Source organism: Xenopus laevis, chromosome 3S (assembly GCF_017654675.1).
Source record: "Xenopus laevis strain J_2021 chromosome 3S, Xenopus_laevis_v10.1, whole genome shotgun sequence".
NCBI lineage: Eukaryota > Metazoa > Chordata > Amphibia > Anura > Pipidae > Xenopus > Xenopus laevis.
This window is the reverse complement of record NC_054376.1, coordinates 77708308-77726655: the sequence shown is the minus strand read 5'-3', so window position 1 is coordinate 77726655 and position 18348 is coordinate 77708308. Positions and strand designations below refer to the sequence as shown.

Below are 18348 nucleotides of genomic sequence, written 5' to 3'. Positions count from 1 at the left end.
TTACTTACTCTACAAGTCAATGATTTTTATTTATTTCCATCAAATATATCGACCTCTGAAATGGAAAATAAGTAAATTAATGTGAACCTCTGCCAAAGACTTTTAAGCAGCATAATAAATCAGATGTGGCCTAAAGTCCATTTTAGAACTACATTTTGTGACATTATAGGGCACATTTACTAAGGGTCGAATATCGAGGGTTAATAAACCCTCAAATTCAACCCTCGAAGTAAAATCCTACAAATTCGAATATCGAATTCGAAGGATTTACCGCAAATCCTACAATCGACCGATCAAAGGAAAAATCGTTAGATCGAACAATGAAATCCTTCTAATCGAACGATTCAAAGGATTTTAATTGATCAATCGAAGGATTTTCCTTTGATCAAAAATACCTTAGAAAACTGATGGGGAAGGTCCCCATAGGCTAACATTGTACCTCAGTAGGTACAATGTATGTAGTATGTAGTCAAAGTTTTTTTTTTAAAGCGACAGTACTTTGACTATCAAATGGTTGAATAGTCGAACGATTTTTAGTTCGAATCGTTCAAGTCAAAGTTTTAGTCGATGGTCGTAGTAGCCTATTCAATGGTCAAAATAAAGAAAAAAATTTTTACTTCGAATCCTTCACTCGAGCTTAGTAAATGTGCCCCTGTGTGTTTCTCTTTCAGCAATCAAACATCAATTTAGATATTCAGATAAATTACAACTCACAGGTTCTTTAAAATGTTTTCAAATAGATGTGCTGTGTTAAGCTGCAAATCTAAATATCTAAATATGCAATTTATCAATGAGATCTTGTTTTTCTGCTGTAACAGAACAGCAAGATGCACATTAAAATAAATACACATCTGAAACAATATCCCTAGCTGAGGCAATACAAATTTTAGTATCTCTGCCTGGAGTGATCACTAGCATGCATTACTGCTTTTGTATGGCTTCATAGACATTATATTTTGCATAGAGTACAGCAAGTGCTTTGAAACTATAAATGCCTTCTGCTGCTAATTCAGCATGCTTGTCTTTATATGAGTAACTGTCGGTTTTCTTCACATTGTTATTTCCTATTATTTAGTAAACATATTTCATCAATCTTTAGGTAGAAATTTTGTTCCCAACATATTTCTAGCAAATATGTATAAAATGAAAACAAACTATTGAAAACAAACTTTGGTCTACGCTTAACACTCTAAAATAACAGTGTCTACTGGCAACTTATTCAAAGTATTTAGCGACAAGAAGTCAGCACAACAATCAAAATTCTTCTTTTGGCCCAACTAATAATGTATTTCCTTAAGGTGATGATTGTACGTCCATGATCCTCAACTAGTCATTAGAAACATATTCATAATTTCAATTATAGTTTTGAAAGAATGTGAGATTTGACATATCAGCACATTTAGTTGCATAGAATTGTTGCATAGAACAATATATTTTACAAATTAATTTTTATCAAATCCAATTGCCTTACATCCTCAAGCATTTAAAGCTTAAACCTGTATAAGATAAAATTGTACTTATTATTTGTAAAGTTCACCTCTGGCACAGCAGATTTCCACTGAGGACTTCTCTGGCGTTCAGAAGGTTATAAGTGGTCAATAATTCACAGTGATAAGTGATTTTCGGAATAATGCATACTTGCATAAATTTCTTACGATTAAAAAATGTAGGGATAAAAACATAAATTATTCACAGCTGTAAATGTGGCATGGAATTACACAGTACAAGCAGAACAAATTTTTAATGTATGACTTACTGTATACTCAAGAGAAAAGAAGCAAGGAGATGTTATCTGCAGATTTTAACAAAGATCTGCCTAATCAAGCCAGGCTTTTCTGTTATCTTGGTCTAAGAAATATAATATTGATTAACAGTATGTGTTTTTGTGTCACTGAGTACCCTATGACCTATTAATGTCTAAGAAGTGTTAAATTAAAATTCAGTACCAAAGATAATTATTATTGTGCATAAAATAATAATAATAATAATAATAATAATAATAATATACCACTGTGATCCCTGTTCTTTAATGCAGTGAAAAGGAAAAGGAAACTTTCTATACTTTAAATGCAATCAAATATAAAGTCTCAAAACTTACAAAAACTATAGAAATCAGCATGCTGTATAGACTGCAATTTAGGGCTGTTTATTGTTAAGGACCAATACATGTATATAAATATATCTGTCATTAGCATCAGTGTATCAGTCTGAAATAGTCAATCATTTATTGAGCCAACTGGTTCTTCAGAATGGGAATCATTGTGGACCAATTGCACACTTCTCTAGATTAATTACCTGATCTATGAAAAATGCCATTACAGTTTTTTGCAGTATTCTCGAGAATAGATTCCATACACCAACATGAATGGAGCACAACATAAAATAGTTGAAATTGCCTTGTTTACAACTGTTGTGAATGCTGCACTATGACTGTAAGTAAGGCAGCATACTGTGTGCAAAGTGCACATTTCAGACACAAAAATCCATGTCTGCGCTTGACACAAAGGGGGTTCATTTATAAACACTGGGCACATTTGCACAAAACTGAAATGAGTAAGTGCATCTACTGACCCAACTTGCAAGGAATACCTTCTTGTGGAAAGTGTAACATACAGGATACCCTTGCACCAAGCAAACTGTTTGTTTTACTCCTTCCACCTCCTCCTTAAAAGAAAGCCCAGCAGACATATCAGTAAATGGCACAAGAATATATGAGGCCAAGTATGAACAAGTTTTTTGCCATTTTTTTTCACCTACCACTACACCTTCCAATTAGAAATACTTTTTTTTTTAGTAGGCAGTAAAAAATGTTTAAATCAGATTATTATTCAGTGTTCATGCTATTTACATTTTAAAAGAATTAAAACACCGCAGAGATATGTCACTTTACAAGAGTGTACATCATATTATCCCAGAGGGACATTACAAAACAATGATAAGTCCGGATGAAGATATGCACTGATATAGACTACTTGTGGGCCAATTTTGCGGCTTCTCCTGAGGTGCTTAAATGTTTCACTGAAATGGACATTTATAAATATTAAACTCTCAAGAAAAATCTTGTTTGTATGCATGTTTAATAGCACAGAGAATGTAAGGACAACCCAAGGGCACTAAAGTACAATATATTATTGCAGTTGTGTTGTCATCCTGTTTATATTAAACACAAGCACAAAGCACATACATATTCTATCATTAGCATAAATGTAATAACCAAAAAGCCAGTCCCAATAAATGAAAATACATTATAGAATCCTTATACTTTAGCCTAATCTGTCTGAAGTCTGAGCCAAAAGAAAAAATAGAAATGCATGTGTTTACACACATACATGTATATCACACTAAATAAAAGTCATATGTAGGTCTTTTGTGCAAGCCGAAAGCTTTAGGAAACCAACCAACACAATCACTCAAACTGGAATATCTCTTCAGAGACTAAATAGTGGTTCATTATTCAAGTGCACTTTGGACTTTCTCCAATGGGCCTGTGAATGCAACTTATCTTTTGGCCTTGACTTATTATTTACTTGTTATGCACCAAAGCACAAGACACCTGCAATGAGAAAGTATGACACTGTTACCCTCTTACAGTACAATATATCTTTCTGTAATCCATTGTATACACATAACCAATGCAACCCATATAACAGTAATCAGTCTTACACAGTTTTCTATACTCCTGCTACCTACTATATTGAATGGTTGTTGGTTTTAGATGACACGTTTAGATTAGAGATCAGCTCTAAGAAGGCTAGAAGAAAATCATTTTTCAAAAAGGATGAGGTTTGAAGCTGCTGAACCAATTATTGAAACAACTATCATTCAATGTGATTAAAAAAAAGAAAGAAAAAAGAAACAATAGAAATCTTCAGCACAATTCAATTTCTTTTTCTCCAGAGATTAAAACAATGAAGGACTCTAGAAAACTTACATATACTGTAGTATATATACCTGGAAAATATTACATATCACTGTAAAAAGGGCTAGGAGCAACTGTAGAACACTGTGTGAGAATGTAATTAAAAATCGTAAGCATTATTTAAAATGTTGTTTTTGCAAATGTGTAGCTCTATTCACAATGTAAAATCATTCACTAAGCAAAGGTTAGGGGCAGCTTTATCAAAGGTGGAGGTGAATTTTCGAAATTTATAAAATTCTAATTTCAAGCTATTTTTGTGTACTTCGACTAGGGAATAGTCCAAATTCGATTAGAATTTGCAAAAGGATTCAAAAATTCTAAATTTATCATGTACTATCTCCTTAAAAATTAAACTTTGACCATTTACCATCTAAAACCTGCCGAATTGCTGTTTTAGCCTATGGGGGGCCTCCTAGAACATATTTGGAGTCAATTGGTGGACTTTGAAAAATCTACGTTTTTTTGGGGAAAAACTTTGAATCTAATTCGAATAAATGCGCTATTTCTTTGATTCGAACGATTCTAATTAAGACGAATACGGACATATTCGATCAAAAGCAGACCTATTCGACCCAAAAATAACTTTGACTTAATTTCGGTTGGTCTTTTTAAATTTGGATTTCGAAATTTTTTTTAATTTGATAAATATGCCCCTTAGTGTTAATACCTGCTCTGGAGTTTCGCTAAGTATTTTAGGGCAAAAAACACTTTTATTACATACACTGTGCATATTCACAAAAGCCATTTGTTCGCAAATGAGGGGCTTTCCAGTTGATGACTATGTGCTGCTTACATCTCAAAGAGAGACACAACTCCTTGGCTCTGTTCTGGGACCCTCATTCTGACACATCTTTAAACAGCTATAATATAATCTATAACCCTTTGGACTGAAAGGTTTTCTCTGCTGCAGTATTGTGGCAGTTCCCAGTCTAAAACTGGCTTTTTTTGGTCTGGGAACTATTAAATCAGAGTTTAGGTACTGAATGCTTAGATGGAATAGCCCCAAATTTTAAAGTAACCTTTACACAGTAATTGAGGTTGAAAATATACACATCTATAAAGTTCAACTTTATTTGTCCAAATAATATCTCTTGAATTGCTAGGTTGAAAAAGTTTAAAACCCCATATGAAGTCATTTTCAGTTTGCATCAAAGGAGGACAAATATCCTTCCTGACCAGCTCTGTATTACATGTTAAATTTATCTTGATTCATACTAACCTTTTATTATTATTATTATTATTATTATTATTATTATTAACAACATGTATTTATATAGCGCCAACATATTGCGTAGCACTGTAAAGTAAATGTGATTATACAACTAAATTACATGAATTATATAGGTTGCTGAGGTATATGAGCCTCGCATCAGTGTTCATTTTGGACTGGGGAGGTGACAGTCTCTGGAAGGGAAGGCCAATTAAAAGAGAGTTACAGTAGTCTAGACGCAATATGATGAGAGATTAAATAAGAATTTTGGCAGCATCTTGGGTGATAAATGATCGTATTTTGGATATATTCCTTAGGTGGATTTGACATGATTTAATAAGAGACTGGATATGAGGAGTGAATGACAGAGCAGAATCTAGGATAACCCCAAGGCACCGGGCCTGGGGAGAGGGGTTGATAGTGGAATTGTTAACTATGATGGATACTTCCGGGATGTTACTGGTGTTAGTTGGAGTTGGAGAGAACCATTTCAGTTTTAGAGAGGTTTAATTTAAGGTAGCGTTGCGACATCCAGGTAGAGATAGCGGACAGGCAGGAGGAGACGCGAGTTAGGAGTTCTGGGTTGAGATCAGGAGATGAGAGATAGATCTGAGTATCGTCAGCATAGAGGTGGTAGTGGAGACCGTACGAGTTGATTAATTTGCCGAGGGAGGAAGTATAGAGGGAGAATAGTAATGGTCCCAGGACAGAGCCTTGAGGAACGCCAACAGAAAGAGGTAGGGGGGAAGATGATACTCCATTGTAGGAGACACTGAAGGAACAATTGGTGATGTAAGAAGAGAACCAGGACAGGGCTGTGTCACGAAGGCTAAGCGAATGGAGGGACTGGAGGAGGAGAGGGTGATCTACAGTGTCAAATGCGGCTGAGAGATCAAGCAGTATTAGTAGTGAGAAATGATTGTTGGCTTTAGCGGTAAAAGGTCATTAGTTAGTTAAGTCAGGGCAGTTTCCGTGGAGTGTTGTGGCTTAAAACCAGATTGTAGGGGGTCTATCAGGTTATTGTCAGAGAGGAATGAGGTTAAACGGTTGTAGACTAGGCGCTCAAGTAGTTTAGAGATGAAAGGTAGCAGAGAGATAAGTCGGAGGTTGTCAAGATTGGAGGGATCAAGAGAGGGTTTTTTCAGAATGGGGGTGAGAAGGAAACAGTCCAGTTCAGAGCGAAAGATTAAATATGTGAGTTAAGGCTTTGATTAGACAAGGATTGGTATTGCGGAGACGTTTTGAGGGAATTGGATCAAGTGGGCAGGTGGTAAGGTGAGAAGAGGCCAAAAGCTTTGAGACTAACCTTAGACTTGAGTTAAGCTACAAACAGTGGTCTTTAACAAAAAGTTGTTGCCTTTTTATAATTTAAAACAATGACCATTTCTGTGAAAGTATTGAACTAACGATCTTAAGTGGCTATTACATTTGCTTAAATTGTTTTTTGGAAATTCAGTTATGTAATATTATGATCAGTATTACCCCAGTTGACTAGTACTTGCACATTCTTTATTTGTTATTTAGATTCACAGTGAAGTTATGCATTTCACCATTTGCGAATTTTGTCACAAAACTGTGCCGAAAATTTGCCACACAAAAATTGGCCGAGAAAAAACATCCAAATGAAAAAACAAAGCCTATGATTAAGGTATTGACTCCCAAAACGTGTGAGGCAATAGACATCTACAGGACACTGCAATAAACCTGCCTTTTTACCGTCCTCCTATTTGTTTTTTGGAACGTGCTGGCAGTGGCGACGCTGTGGACTGAGCACCAGGCTAATAATATGAGAGCCGCTATGGGAGTGTGAGTTCGGGAAGGTGCCTTTGGTGCGTTTTGATGTGACAAAAGAAAAAACTCTCATTGACTGTAATGCATTATGACAAAAGTCCGTCATAAGAAAAAAAACGACCATTGACTTTAATGCATTTGGAGTGAGAAAAGTTGTCACTCGCGTAAAAATCGTTGCCTGTAAAAATACCCATTGACTTCAATGTGTTTCTTTGTTTCGCATATTTTTTTGGTTTCGCTAATTTTCCGGTGAAGCAAAACTGTTTAGCAACATTTTAACTGGTCTTTCTTTTCTTATTTTTAGGTTTATAAAGTTACATGCCTTCTTGTAATGCCCTAACCCTCACCAACCAAAAATAACTGATTTTCTTTATTCTGTATTTGTATTGCTATTATAACTTTTTATTGTTATTTCTCTGTAGAGGCTTTCTCCTATTCATCTTCTATTCTAATTTCCAAATCATGTCCTAGTTAAAAGGCTAAGTGAGAGACTAGTAACAAGATAGCAACTGAAATTTCCAAACCAAACAGCTATAAACAAAAAAGTATGACAAGGTAAATTCAAGTTGAACTATCCCTTTAACCCAATCCCACCAAATTTCTTTTTGGTTATTTCCAGATTATTAAATCAGTAGATATCTCTTACAGTTGTACAAATAGGCTTTCAACATTACACAATATCATATAGAAAATCCCTATACACATTAATCACAAGGTTCTCAAGCCAATATGATTTTCTTCATGTAAATAAACAATAATCATTTTTACTTCTCAATTTGCTAGCATTTGGTGTGTAATGAATGGGTCCCTTGCCATTTCATAGTGCTTTCATCATTTGTTCAACCATTAAAATTCGACAAGAGGTATAAGAGGTTTCAACTAGTGGGCAAATTGGGATTACATTTGGTGCAATGGTGTATAAAAGATATTGCATTAAGAGCACGGAATTAGCTAAATGAACAGTAAATGAATAATGTGTTATTCTGAAATACTGGAAAAAATTGCAGAAAAACAGGATTTATTTTGAATAAAGAAAACAGATTATGAGGAAGAAGGAAGAGTATAATTCATTCACCCCTGTTTCTAGTATAAGGAAGGAAATGGAAAGCTGGGGTTAGGAGTAGATATTTCTGTTTTAGCACAAATGCAGTAGCTGTTCATTTCATGTTTGGCCATAGTGGGGCAGAAAATGTAAAATTTATTTACTGTATTGACAGTGTATGGTTTCTGCTTCCAACTTTGAACATAAGGAGAGTAACTAAAACATAGCCCTGGCAAAGAAGTGGAGCCTTATTTATTACAGGTCAGATTTTAGTGGTTTTAGCGGGTTTTTGAAACTACGACTCACAAACTCTAAAACTATAACTGTCATTAAATTTATTAAAAGATAAAAGCGCAAACTTTGGACAATGTTTTTTGTTGCAGCGGATTTTTTTGCCAGTGAATTTTTTTTACGCAGTTTCGCTACAACATTTGCAGGAGGTGAAATGCAGAAATTCGCCTTGAATCCATGCCTAGCAAATTTATTCGCACATCACTATTGACTTCTATAAGACCTCGACAATTTTCACTCGGTGAAGTTTCGCCTTTAGAGGTTTTTGTGGTTTTTACATTTAATAAATCTCATATTTTAGAGCTTTTTGGAAATATAGGAAGACCGCAAATTTTTCAACATTCGTGGAGGAAAACCAATTTGATTGTTAGTAAATGGGCCCCTTAGGGACACAGTGGAGTAAGATTCAAGAATCTCAGGGGGGAACATAACTTTAAATTATAAAATTTGCAAAACTAAGAACAAACAATTGTATTTTGCAATTTAATATTCTTCACTAGTCTTTTATTGCATTTCAAATTTTAATTGCACATTTATTTGTGTATTGTGAAGGTTGGTTTAAAGGAATTGTTCAGTGTAAAAATAATAACTGGATAAATAGATAGGCTGTGCAAACTAAAAAATGTTTTCATTATAGTTAGTTTGCCAAATATGTAATCTATAAAGGCTGGAGTGACTGGATATCTAACGTAATAGTCAACAATACTTCCTCCTTTGCAGCTCTCTAATTTGTTACCAGTCAGAAACCAATCAGTGACTTGAGGGGGGGCACATGGGTCATAACAGGTTGCTTTTGAATCTTACTTGCATGCTGAGGATCAAAAGCAAACTCACTGAAGAGTTATGTCCCATGTGCCCCCCTTAAAGTAGCTGACTAACAAAGATTTAAGCAGGAAATTTGGCTCTGCTAATTATATTAGAAATCTGGCCACTCTAGGCTTTATAGATTACATTCTTGGCTGACTAACTACAGGTGAGAAGCAGTTTTTTTTATTTTGCACAGCCTATCTAGTTGTTATTTTTACACTGAACTGTTCCTTTAAAAGATTTCTGCTAAATGCACATTATAGATGCACTTACAGTAACTTTTAACTTAGCTACTGTAATATACATTTTCATTTCTTTAACACATTTATGATTATGAATTATGAATTTCATAACTGCTCTTTAATATATTCTCATGGCAGATGAACTGAAGGCAGCGCTATTAGAATAAAACTTTGTGAGAACAAGAATACAATATTGACATGACTTTATATATGTCTAATTTATTAGTAGGAATTATGTCAACTTTTGCTTTAAGGGAAAATAAAGCTTGATAAATAATTACACTAGAGCAGCTTTCCACTCACCAGCCCAGATGTACATGGCAAAATATTTGTACATTTAAAGATGCCTAAGTAACTCCTCACCTGTCTTTTCTGCTCAGGAACAATATGTTACAGTACCTGGTGATCTAGTGGGGCAGCAGGGACGCCTGCAGCCATTGCCTCCGATGAAAGTCGCATCTGGTCTTAACTTGCATGTGCGCATCGTTTTATATTCAGCACATTGTGGGTGACGTATTTGTTGGCACAAAATTAAAATATTTAAAGGATCCATGGCTATTTATCATTGCCCAATGTAGGTCTATTGCTGTTCTGTTCCTGGGTGCGCTCCTTTTCTGTTTCTCTGTTACTTGACCCCTGCCTGTTCTTGACTACTCCTGCATTGCTGCCTGAACCTGTCTTTTCCTGTATTTGACTACTCTTCCATATCCTGACTTGATACTGCATTTACTGATTGGTTTGACCCTGGCCTTGTCCCTGGTACCGCTATTGCCTCCCAATTCTGTACTGAACTGTATGATTGGTATTGACCTCAGCCTGTCCCTCGCTTACGCTTTCTGTCCCCCGTTCCTCCTGTCACGTTACGGTTCCCTTGCCTTTACCCTGAAGCGAAAGGCAGAAGTTATAGGCAGAAGCATGAACTGCGACTGGAATTTTGCAATCTGTTCTGGGTTTTGGGACATCTTAATTATATAATACTTGCACAGTTTTCTCTTGCTGCTGTCAATCAGTTGAGCTTAGGATGTGATATCTATCAGAAAGTGAGGTTACATCTCTCATAAGTATTTCCAAACCTATTAAAAACTGCTATACAGGAACTTAAATGGGTTGTTCACCTCTACATTAACTTTTAGGGGGTTATTTATCAAAATCAGAATTTATCTCATTATTTTCTGAAATATACTCCGACCAAATCTGCACACGGGTTTCACCCTTATTTATCAATACATTTTCCCAAAAAATTGCAGTTCTGGAAAAAACTCAAAAAAATTGTGATAATTGTCAGAAACTTTGAATCATGAATTTTTGTGATTGTCCTCACAAAAACTACTAAATCTTTGGATTTTTGCATGAAACCCAGTGCAGATCAGGATGTCTTCGGCAGTTCTCCCAATGACATATCTCTAACCTCTGCAGGTCTGAGATGCAGGATTTTTGGATTCTGTCTTTTTCTATCTTTGGATTACAATAAATCCCGAAAAATTTGAGGTTTTTTTCCACTAAAAATTCAGATTTCCTAGTTTAAAAAAAACAGAATTTTTCTAGTTTTTTGTATTGGGACTTTAATAAATAACCCCCTTAGTATGATGTAGAGATGGATATTTGGGGAAATTTACAATGGTTTTCCATTTTTTATTTGTGTTTTTTTAGTTATTTGCTTTTTTTTATTCCAGGTTGCAATTTCAACAGTCTGGTGACTAGGGTCCCAATTATCCTAGCAACCATGCATTAATTTAAACAAGAGACTGCAATATGAATAGAAGAGGACCTGAAAAGATGAGTAATAAACTGTAGCAATATCAATAAATTTGTAGCCTTATTGAGAATTTGCTTCCTAGATGGGGTCAGTGATCCCCATTTGAAAGAGGGAATGAATCAGAAGAAAAACACAAATACTGACTATAAATATAAATAATGAAGACCAATTGAAAAGTTGCTTAGAATTGGCCATTTCATAACATACTAAAAGTTATTGCTACATATGAACATAGGAAAATATTAAAACTAATATAATTTGTAACATCCACCAAATGTTTAAACCCCTTAAAACCTAATTAAAAACTTGTAGGCAAAAATTGTGAGAGGGGCCCCTCATCACATAATCAGAGTATTTTAAACAATACTTTCTGACATACAGTGCACTGATGGATGGGAACAATTCAAAATCATTTTTGCAGGGACCTATTAAGATAACTACTGTCCTGCTCAATGCATATATTTCTTAGATAAAGAGTTGATAAGATTCATTTTTCGGGATTTGATTAAAATGTTGGGAATATCTTGGGACCCTAATATGCAGTCAGAGCAATATACAATGGAACAGTTGTAATTACTGTATGTGCCATAAAGGGCCACTAAATTATTAGCATTCTGGAACTACAACTTAAAGGGTTTGTCCACCTTCCAAATCTTTTGATTTTCAGTTCAGGTGTTTTCCAGCAGTACTCCAGAAAATAAGACTTTTTTACTTACTTTCTATTTCTTGGCCATTTAAAAAGTTTAAACTATAGGGAGGAACATTACGGGTGATTTCGTCGCGATCCGACGCGCTACACAAAAACGCAGGCGTCAAGTCGGATGCGACAGAAATAAGGTAAGCAACAGGAACATCAGATGGTGTTGCATCGTTTGTCCGACGAGACACGACTGTCGGATGCAGACCCTGCACGCTGCGTCTGCATCCAGCAGTCGTGTCAGATGAACGCTGCGACTTTATCCGACATTTCCATCTTTTGCCTTATTTCCGTTGCATCCACCTTGACACTTTATTCACTTTAAGCACTTTATATTTAACTAACCAATCAATTTACAAGTATTTATAATTACAATAATGAGACACGCACATGATGAATTGAAATTCATTTTTGCAACTGACATACAATAAATTTTTTGATAATTACAAATTGATTTTGTACGTATATAACACATCAATTTAACTTTCTCTAATCACACTACTGTCACAATCTATGGATGGAGCGATACACTATAACTCTTATGTTAGTTTTCTTTCTGGTAGCAGTTCAATAACCCAGGTGCAGATCCTGTTACAATTACTACAATAGTTGATACATTTCAGTATAGTGATGAGCAAATTCATCACAGTGGAAAGATTTGTGAAATAGTTTAACTCCAATATTTCGCAGTCTAATTTTGTTTTCATTTCGTGAATACCCCACATGACATATTTATAAAGCACTTTTAAAATCCTTAACAAATTAGACTATGGTGCATAATCACAAACATCTTTCCTTACAGCTATAATTTGCATATTTATAAACATATGTATGTAAATTTTTCAACACCTAAAATGATTCCAATGTGTTATACTACTTATTAGTGCTGTTCTAAAGATGCCACTATAAAAGTTTTCAGTCTGCAATAATCCCTAGGATGCACATGGCCTTTCATTTCACTTTATCACCTGCTTTTTATTTGTTTTTCCATATGATATTGCTGTCAATACACTAATTTTATTCCATTAACAGGGAAGTCCAAAATGATTTCAAATGTGTAAGTGACTCACCCATTCACTTTCATTATTGAATAGACTGATTACACTGAAACAGTGTCTGCATAAACAACTTGTCTGGCACAGAACAAACATTCAAAGAGATCTCTGTAACAGCTGTCACATTGTATGCAGACCTGCTTCCATTGAAACCACTTTATTTTTTATCTTATGGAATATAATAAGAAACAGGGATCGACAGAAGTATGCTCTTTTATGCTGGCTTTTACTATGACAAATGCCATACATTCTCTAAGAGAATCACAATATTAATTATGTATTATATTATATATTTCACTTCGCTGAGAAATTTGTGAAACATCGCAAAAATCTTTGTTGCAGCAAATTTTCCCTCTGCGAATTTTTGGGAAAACATTTGCCATTGGCGGAATCTGGAAATTCGACACGAATCCATGCCTGGTGAATAAATTTGCCTATCACTAATTGCTAATACAGAATTAAACATATTACTTAATATATTTAGCTTACAGAATGATGGAAGGTAAAATAATGGTTGTGTAGATGGGTATAGTAGAGGTGTAAACCCATTCAATGCTTACCAGTCAACCTTTATAATACTAAAGGAAACATTAGCACTGAATGCTTCCTTTACATATCTGAATTAGCTTTCTGCTTTGTGAGCACAAAGTGCTAACTGAACATCACATTCTCTTACAGTATATTAGAATTAAAAGTTTGTATAACCCATTGTTTCTTATTTTAGAATGCAAATCAGGATTAATCAATACCTATTTCACTTTGTTGGCTAAATGACCCATAAGGGGCATCACATTATCAATTTATTGTTTTTATTTATTCTCTCATATTATTAAAAAAATGTTTACAAAAAAATATTAGTTAACTTGTTTTTTTTAATATTTACTTTATATATATATATATATTAAGTATAATATAAATCTCTGGGGCCAAAACAGCAAATTAACTGCACTGTTTGTCTAATGTATCTATTTTAGTTATAGGAGTTCGTAATCTTCTGTATTTGCTCAACATTTTTTTACAATTTTTACAAAAAAACAAGTAATCCCACCTCAACCCTATTTCCCATGAGCAGTCCACAAATATAGTTGGCATTGGCATAACAATTTCTGATTGCAGAAGTCATTTTCATTAGATGTGAGACATTTTGAATACTGTGCCAAACACAAGTAGAGCAAATATTAATTCTGCATTTAACTCACAGTGATACAACACAACACGTCTTTCCTTTATGCCTTGTTCCAAAGAGCCCTCATTTGCTACATATTTAGTCATAAGAACCCAATAAAATCTGTTTCAGAATAAAATTTTCTTTAATTCATTAATTTAATTTAAATACATTTAATTTTGAAACTGAAACACCTATGAGATCCAATTTGCGAGACATGTCACGAAAAAACAGGACATTTTTATAATTGATTTTGTAGTAAAATAACTTACTCATGGGCTGTTCATTAGACTGCCCCTAAACACTAATCCCGAGGTGGCTATTAGTGATGGGCGAATTAATTCGGCAGGTATGGATTCACGGCAAATTTCCGCACTTCGCTGCCCACAAATATTTTCATGAAACTGCTGCGAAAATTTGCAGTGGAAAATTTACTGCGACAAAAGAAATTTGAGCGCATCAAAATTGGTGTGCCTAAAAATTGACGCGCATTAAAATTATTCAGACGCCAATTGACTTGTTGTGCATCAAAATAATTTTGACACCCATTGATTTTAATGCGTTTTTCTGGATTTTCGCGAACTTTTCTGTGAAATGATATAGGACAGATTCGCCCATACCTGCAGATACACATGTGTGTATGGGTATATATATAATTGTCCCTGACATATATATGTGTGTGTGTGTGTGTGTGTACTGTGCATAATATTCTCTTTTTTCACTTAGTTAGGTCTGATGCATGGAGTGCTGGGGTTAAATTGTGCAATATATATATATATATATATATATATATATATATATATATATGGCCAGGTGCTCACATTATCAATATAGTTCCATCATAGAAAGCACTCACGGCACACCAGCTGGTTCAAGCAATAGGTTCAAGCAATATAGTAGACATCTATGCGTTTCAATCCTGATGACGATCCCTGTGTGTATCAAAACATGTAACTATTGAGGAATAAAGTTGTTCTTCTATATTGCTTGAACCAGCTGGAGCGCTTTATATACATAGACAAATACACGAGTCCTCTGCACTCAACCCTTTATCAATATATTTAAGACAGAGACATTTTGTGCATACTGCTACTGAAAAATGCCTTACCCTTTAAACAAAACAGGGATTGTTTGTCCATATATTGCAATATATTTAAGCTGGCCAACTACGTCAAAGTCATCCCTCATTGCAACCCCGCCTAATGTTTTTAAAAATTAGTGGTGAGCACAACTTTCCCTTGTTTGTTATATATATATACTGTATATATATACTGTATATATATATATACCCATAAGAGACAACTTTTTTCTAACTTTGGTTCTGTAGATTACCACAATGAAACAACTCAGATGCAGTTGAACAGCAGACTTTCAGCTTTAATTTAGTGGGTTCCCAAGAAATTGCTACAATATTGGGAGTGGCAAAATCTACATCCTGAGAAAGAAAGAAAGCACTGGAGAAGCAAAAATACCTGGACATCCACGGAAGACAACAGTGGTGGAGTGGGGTGACGTAGTCAGTGTGTATATACAATGTAATGTAGAAATACAATCAAACAAGTGTGCATAACAATAACAAACTCACAGTGAACATATAGGGGCCGATTCATTAACTTCGAGTGAAGGATTCGAAGTAAAAAAACTTCGAATTTCGAAGCATTTTTTGGGCTACTTCGACCATCGAATGGGCTACTTCGACCTTCGACTACGACTACGAATCGAAGGATTCTAACTAAAAATCGTTCGACTATTCGACCATTCGATAGTCGAAGTACTGTCTCTTTAAAAAAAACTTCGACCCCCTACTTCGGCAGATAAAAGCTACCGAAGTCAATGTTAGCCTATGGGGAAGGTCCCCATAGGCTTGCCTAAGTTTTTTTGATCGAAGGATATTCCTTCGATCGTTGGATTCAAATCCTTCGAATCGTTCGATTCGAAGGATTTAATCGTTCGATCGAAGGAATAATCCTTCGATCGTACGATCGCAGCATTTGCGCTAAATCCTTCGACTTCGATATTCGAAGTCGAAGGATTTTAGTTCCTAGTCGAATATCGAGGGTTAATTAACCCTCGATATTCGACTCTTGATGAATCGGCCCCTAATAGTAATAAGAAGGAGATATTTCGGGTATTATGGACTTATGGAGAAAGTTATTCTGTCACAGTGCATGGTAAACATCGTGGGAAGACAGAAAAATATGCACCAACCACAGGATTATGTATTGTGTATATCAGATTGGTGGGCTTGTAGCATTTGTATGTGCTGATCACTTCTGGGCTCATCCTGACGACGGTTCTAAATGAGCCAAAATGCGTTGATGTGGGGGAATATGTAAAAACTCAATAAATCTATCAACATTTGGACCTGTGAGTGTCTCCACTTTCTACAATTGAGATATATATATATATATATATTTGTGTGTGTATAATTATCTGTTGTAACTATCTATAATTAAACATTAAATTGCAAACATTAGTATATGACTCTCCCACGCATATATATACAGTATTTCTCTTGGCTCTAGCAAATAATTGTCAAGTAGATGTTTCACAAAAAAACCTTTCAGTATAATATCTTGATATATACATGAACAGAAAGATTACTTCTTATACACTTAAGCTACAAAGAACAGTGTCAAAAAGATATCTACAGTAACATTCATTGTTCCACAGGGACTCAGGCTGTGTTTTACAAAACCATAGACATTAGTTACCTGTCAGAATTAAGTATAAAAAGCTGTTTAATGCAATCTTACCAATTTCCCTGGATAGTTGTGTGAATGCTTCTACGCCACTCTCACCATAATTTCCTTCTGAAGCTAAAGTGGATACATAGTTCCATCCTAGGGCTGTCACAATATCCACCATTGCCTGGGCTTGATAGGAGTCAGGTGGAACCACACGTGAAAAAAAATCATAGCGGCTGTTATCACTCAGTTCTGGAGCTGTTGATGCATAGCTGATCTGAGGTATCTATAAATGGGAAACAGGTGAAATAAAAGAAAAAATCATTTTATTTTGGGTTCAGCTTTTTGCAGGATCACTTTCAAACATCACTTGTCAATCTGTTGCTTTGAGAGACATCCTGGAACTGAATGATGCCTTCATTTCAAGATACTTTAATAAATGATTGGACTTGTCAGTGTTCTAGCAGATAGTGACCACATAATAAAGCTTCCAGCTATTTGCACATTGGCTAATGGGGTTCTATTGTGAACTGTGCCACATACCAATGAAGTCTGCATCAAAAGTCCCAACACAAACAAAATATATTTTAGGCAGCAGATACTAAAATAAATCTGACACATTGAATAAGACATTTCTTGGGATTCAAATTGTTTATGACTATGTTCTAAGCATCCAAATTATCTGCAAATGCTGTTACTAATAAAAAAAAATGTATCATTAAGTGTGATTCAGTGAAATGACTCAACATTTCTCATCTATTTATATCAAGTAGAAGTTATCCAAAGTCAATTTAGTGACCTCTACCTTACCTGTGCACACAAATGTATCCAGATATAACAGTTTTCTGCTTAATAATATTATTATTAATAAGAAAATAAAGTACATATGTACTTGCATTCATATAAATGAATGGATATCTAAAATCCATAACTGATTTTGTGCTTTTGTGGAATATCAGCAGTTAGACAAGTTTCATTAAACCAAAAGGCTTGAAAGATGTGTGTCTTTTTTCAATTAAACATACTATGTTACTGTGTGCAAACCTTGTTTTAATAGGGGATATCTCTCCAACCCCTGGACCCTGCTCCATACCAACTTATATTCCTTTGCACAAATCTTCTTGTTCCTCTACTTTTTCTAACCTTATTCAGATTCCAACTCTTCCTTCTTCCTGTTTTAACTTTCCTTGTGCCCTTACTAACACCATGCTTGACCCATCCTGTCTGTCAAATTACCATCCTGTCTCACTGCTACCACCTGCCTCTAAACTAGAACGTATTGTGTTCTCCCGTATTACTAATTTTCTACACACCCAGCTACACGCACAAGCACAGCCTGCTCACTCTACTGAGACTGCTTTGTGCAGAGTTACAAATGATCTTCAAGTTACCAAAGCCAAAGGTCACTTCTCTATCCTTATCCTCCTTGACCTATCATCTGCATTTGATTCGGATGACCACTCTCTCCTGATGCAAATTCTGTATTTGCACGGCATCCGAAACCAGGCTGCATCTTGGCTCTCTTCTTACCTTTCTAACTGATCATTCACTGTCTCTTATGCTAACAACACCTCATCTCCAGTTCCACGCAATGTAGGGGTGCCTTAAGGCTTGGTCCGATGTTGTTCTCCCTGTACACTCTGTCTTTGGGAGATCTCATCTGCTCATTTTGCTTAAATTATAATC

At 35.1% G+C, this 18348-nt stretch overlaps 1 protein-coding gene across 1 annotated transcript in view; it reads right to left on the bottom strand.

Moving 5' to 3' along the window:
- Window positions 1-18348, bottom strand: part of grm8.S (glutamate receptor, metabotropic 8 S homeolog) — a 424459-nt gene that overhangs the window by 240302 nt on the left and 165809 nt on the right. The window contains exon 3 of the mRNA XM_041588525.1: window positions 16732-16948. Coding sequence (XP_041444459.1) covers window positions 16732-16948 — 217 coding nt within the window. The remainder of the gene's footprint in view (window positions 1-16731; window positions 16949-18348) is intronic.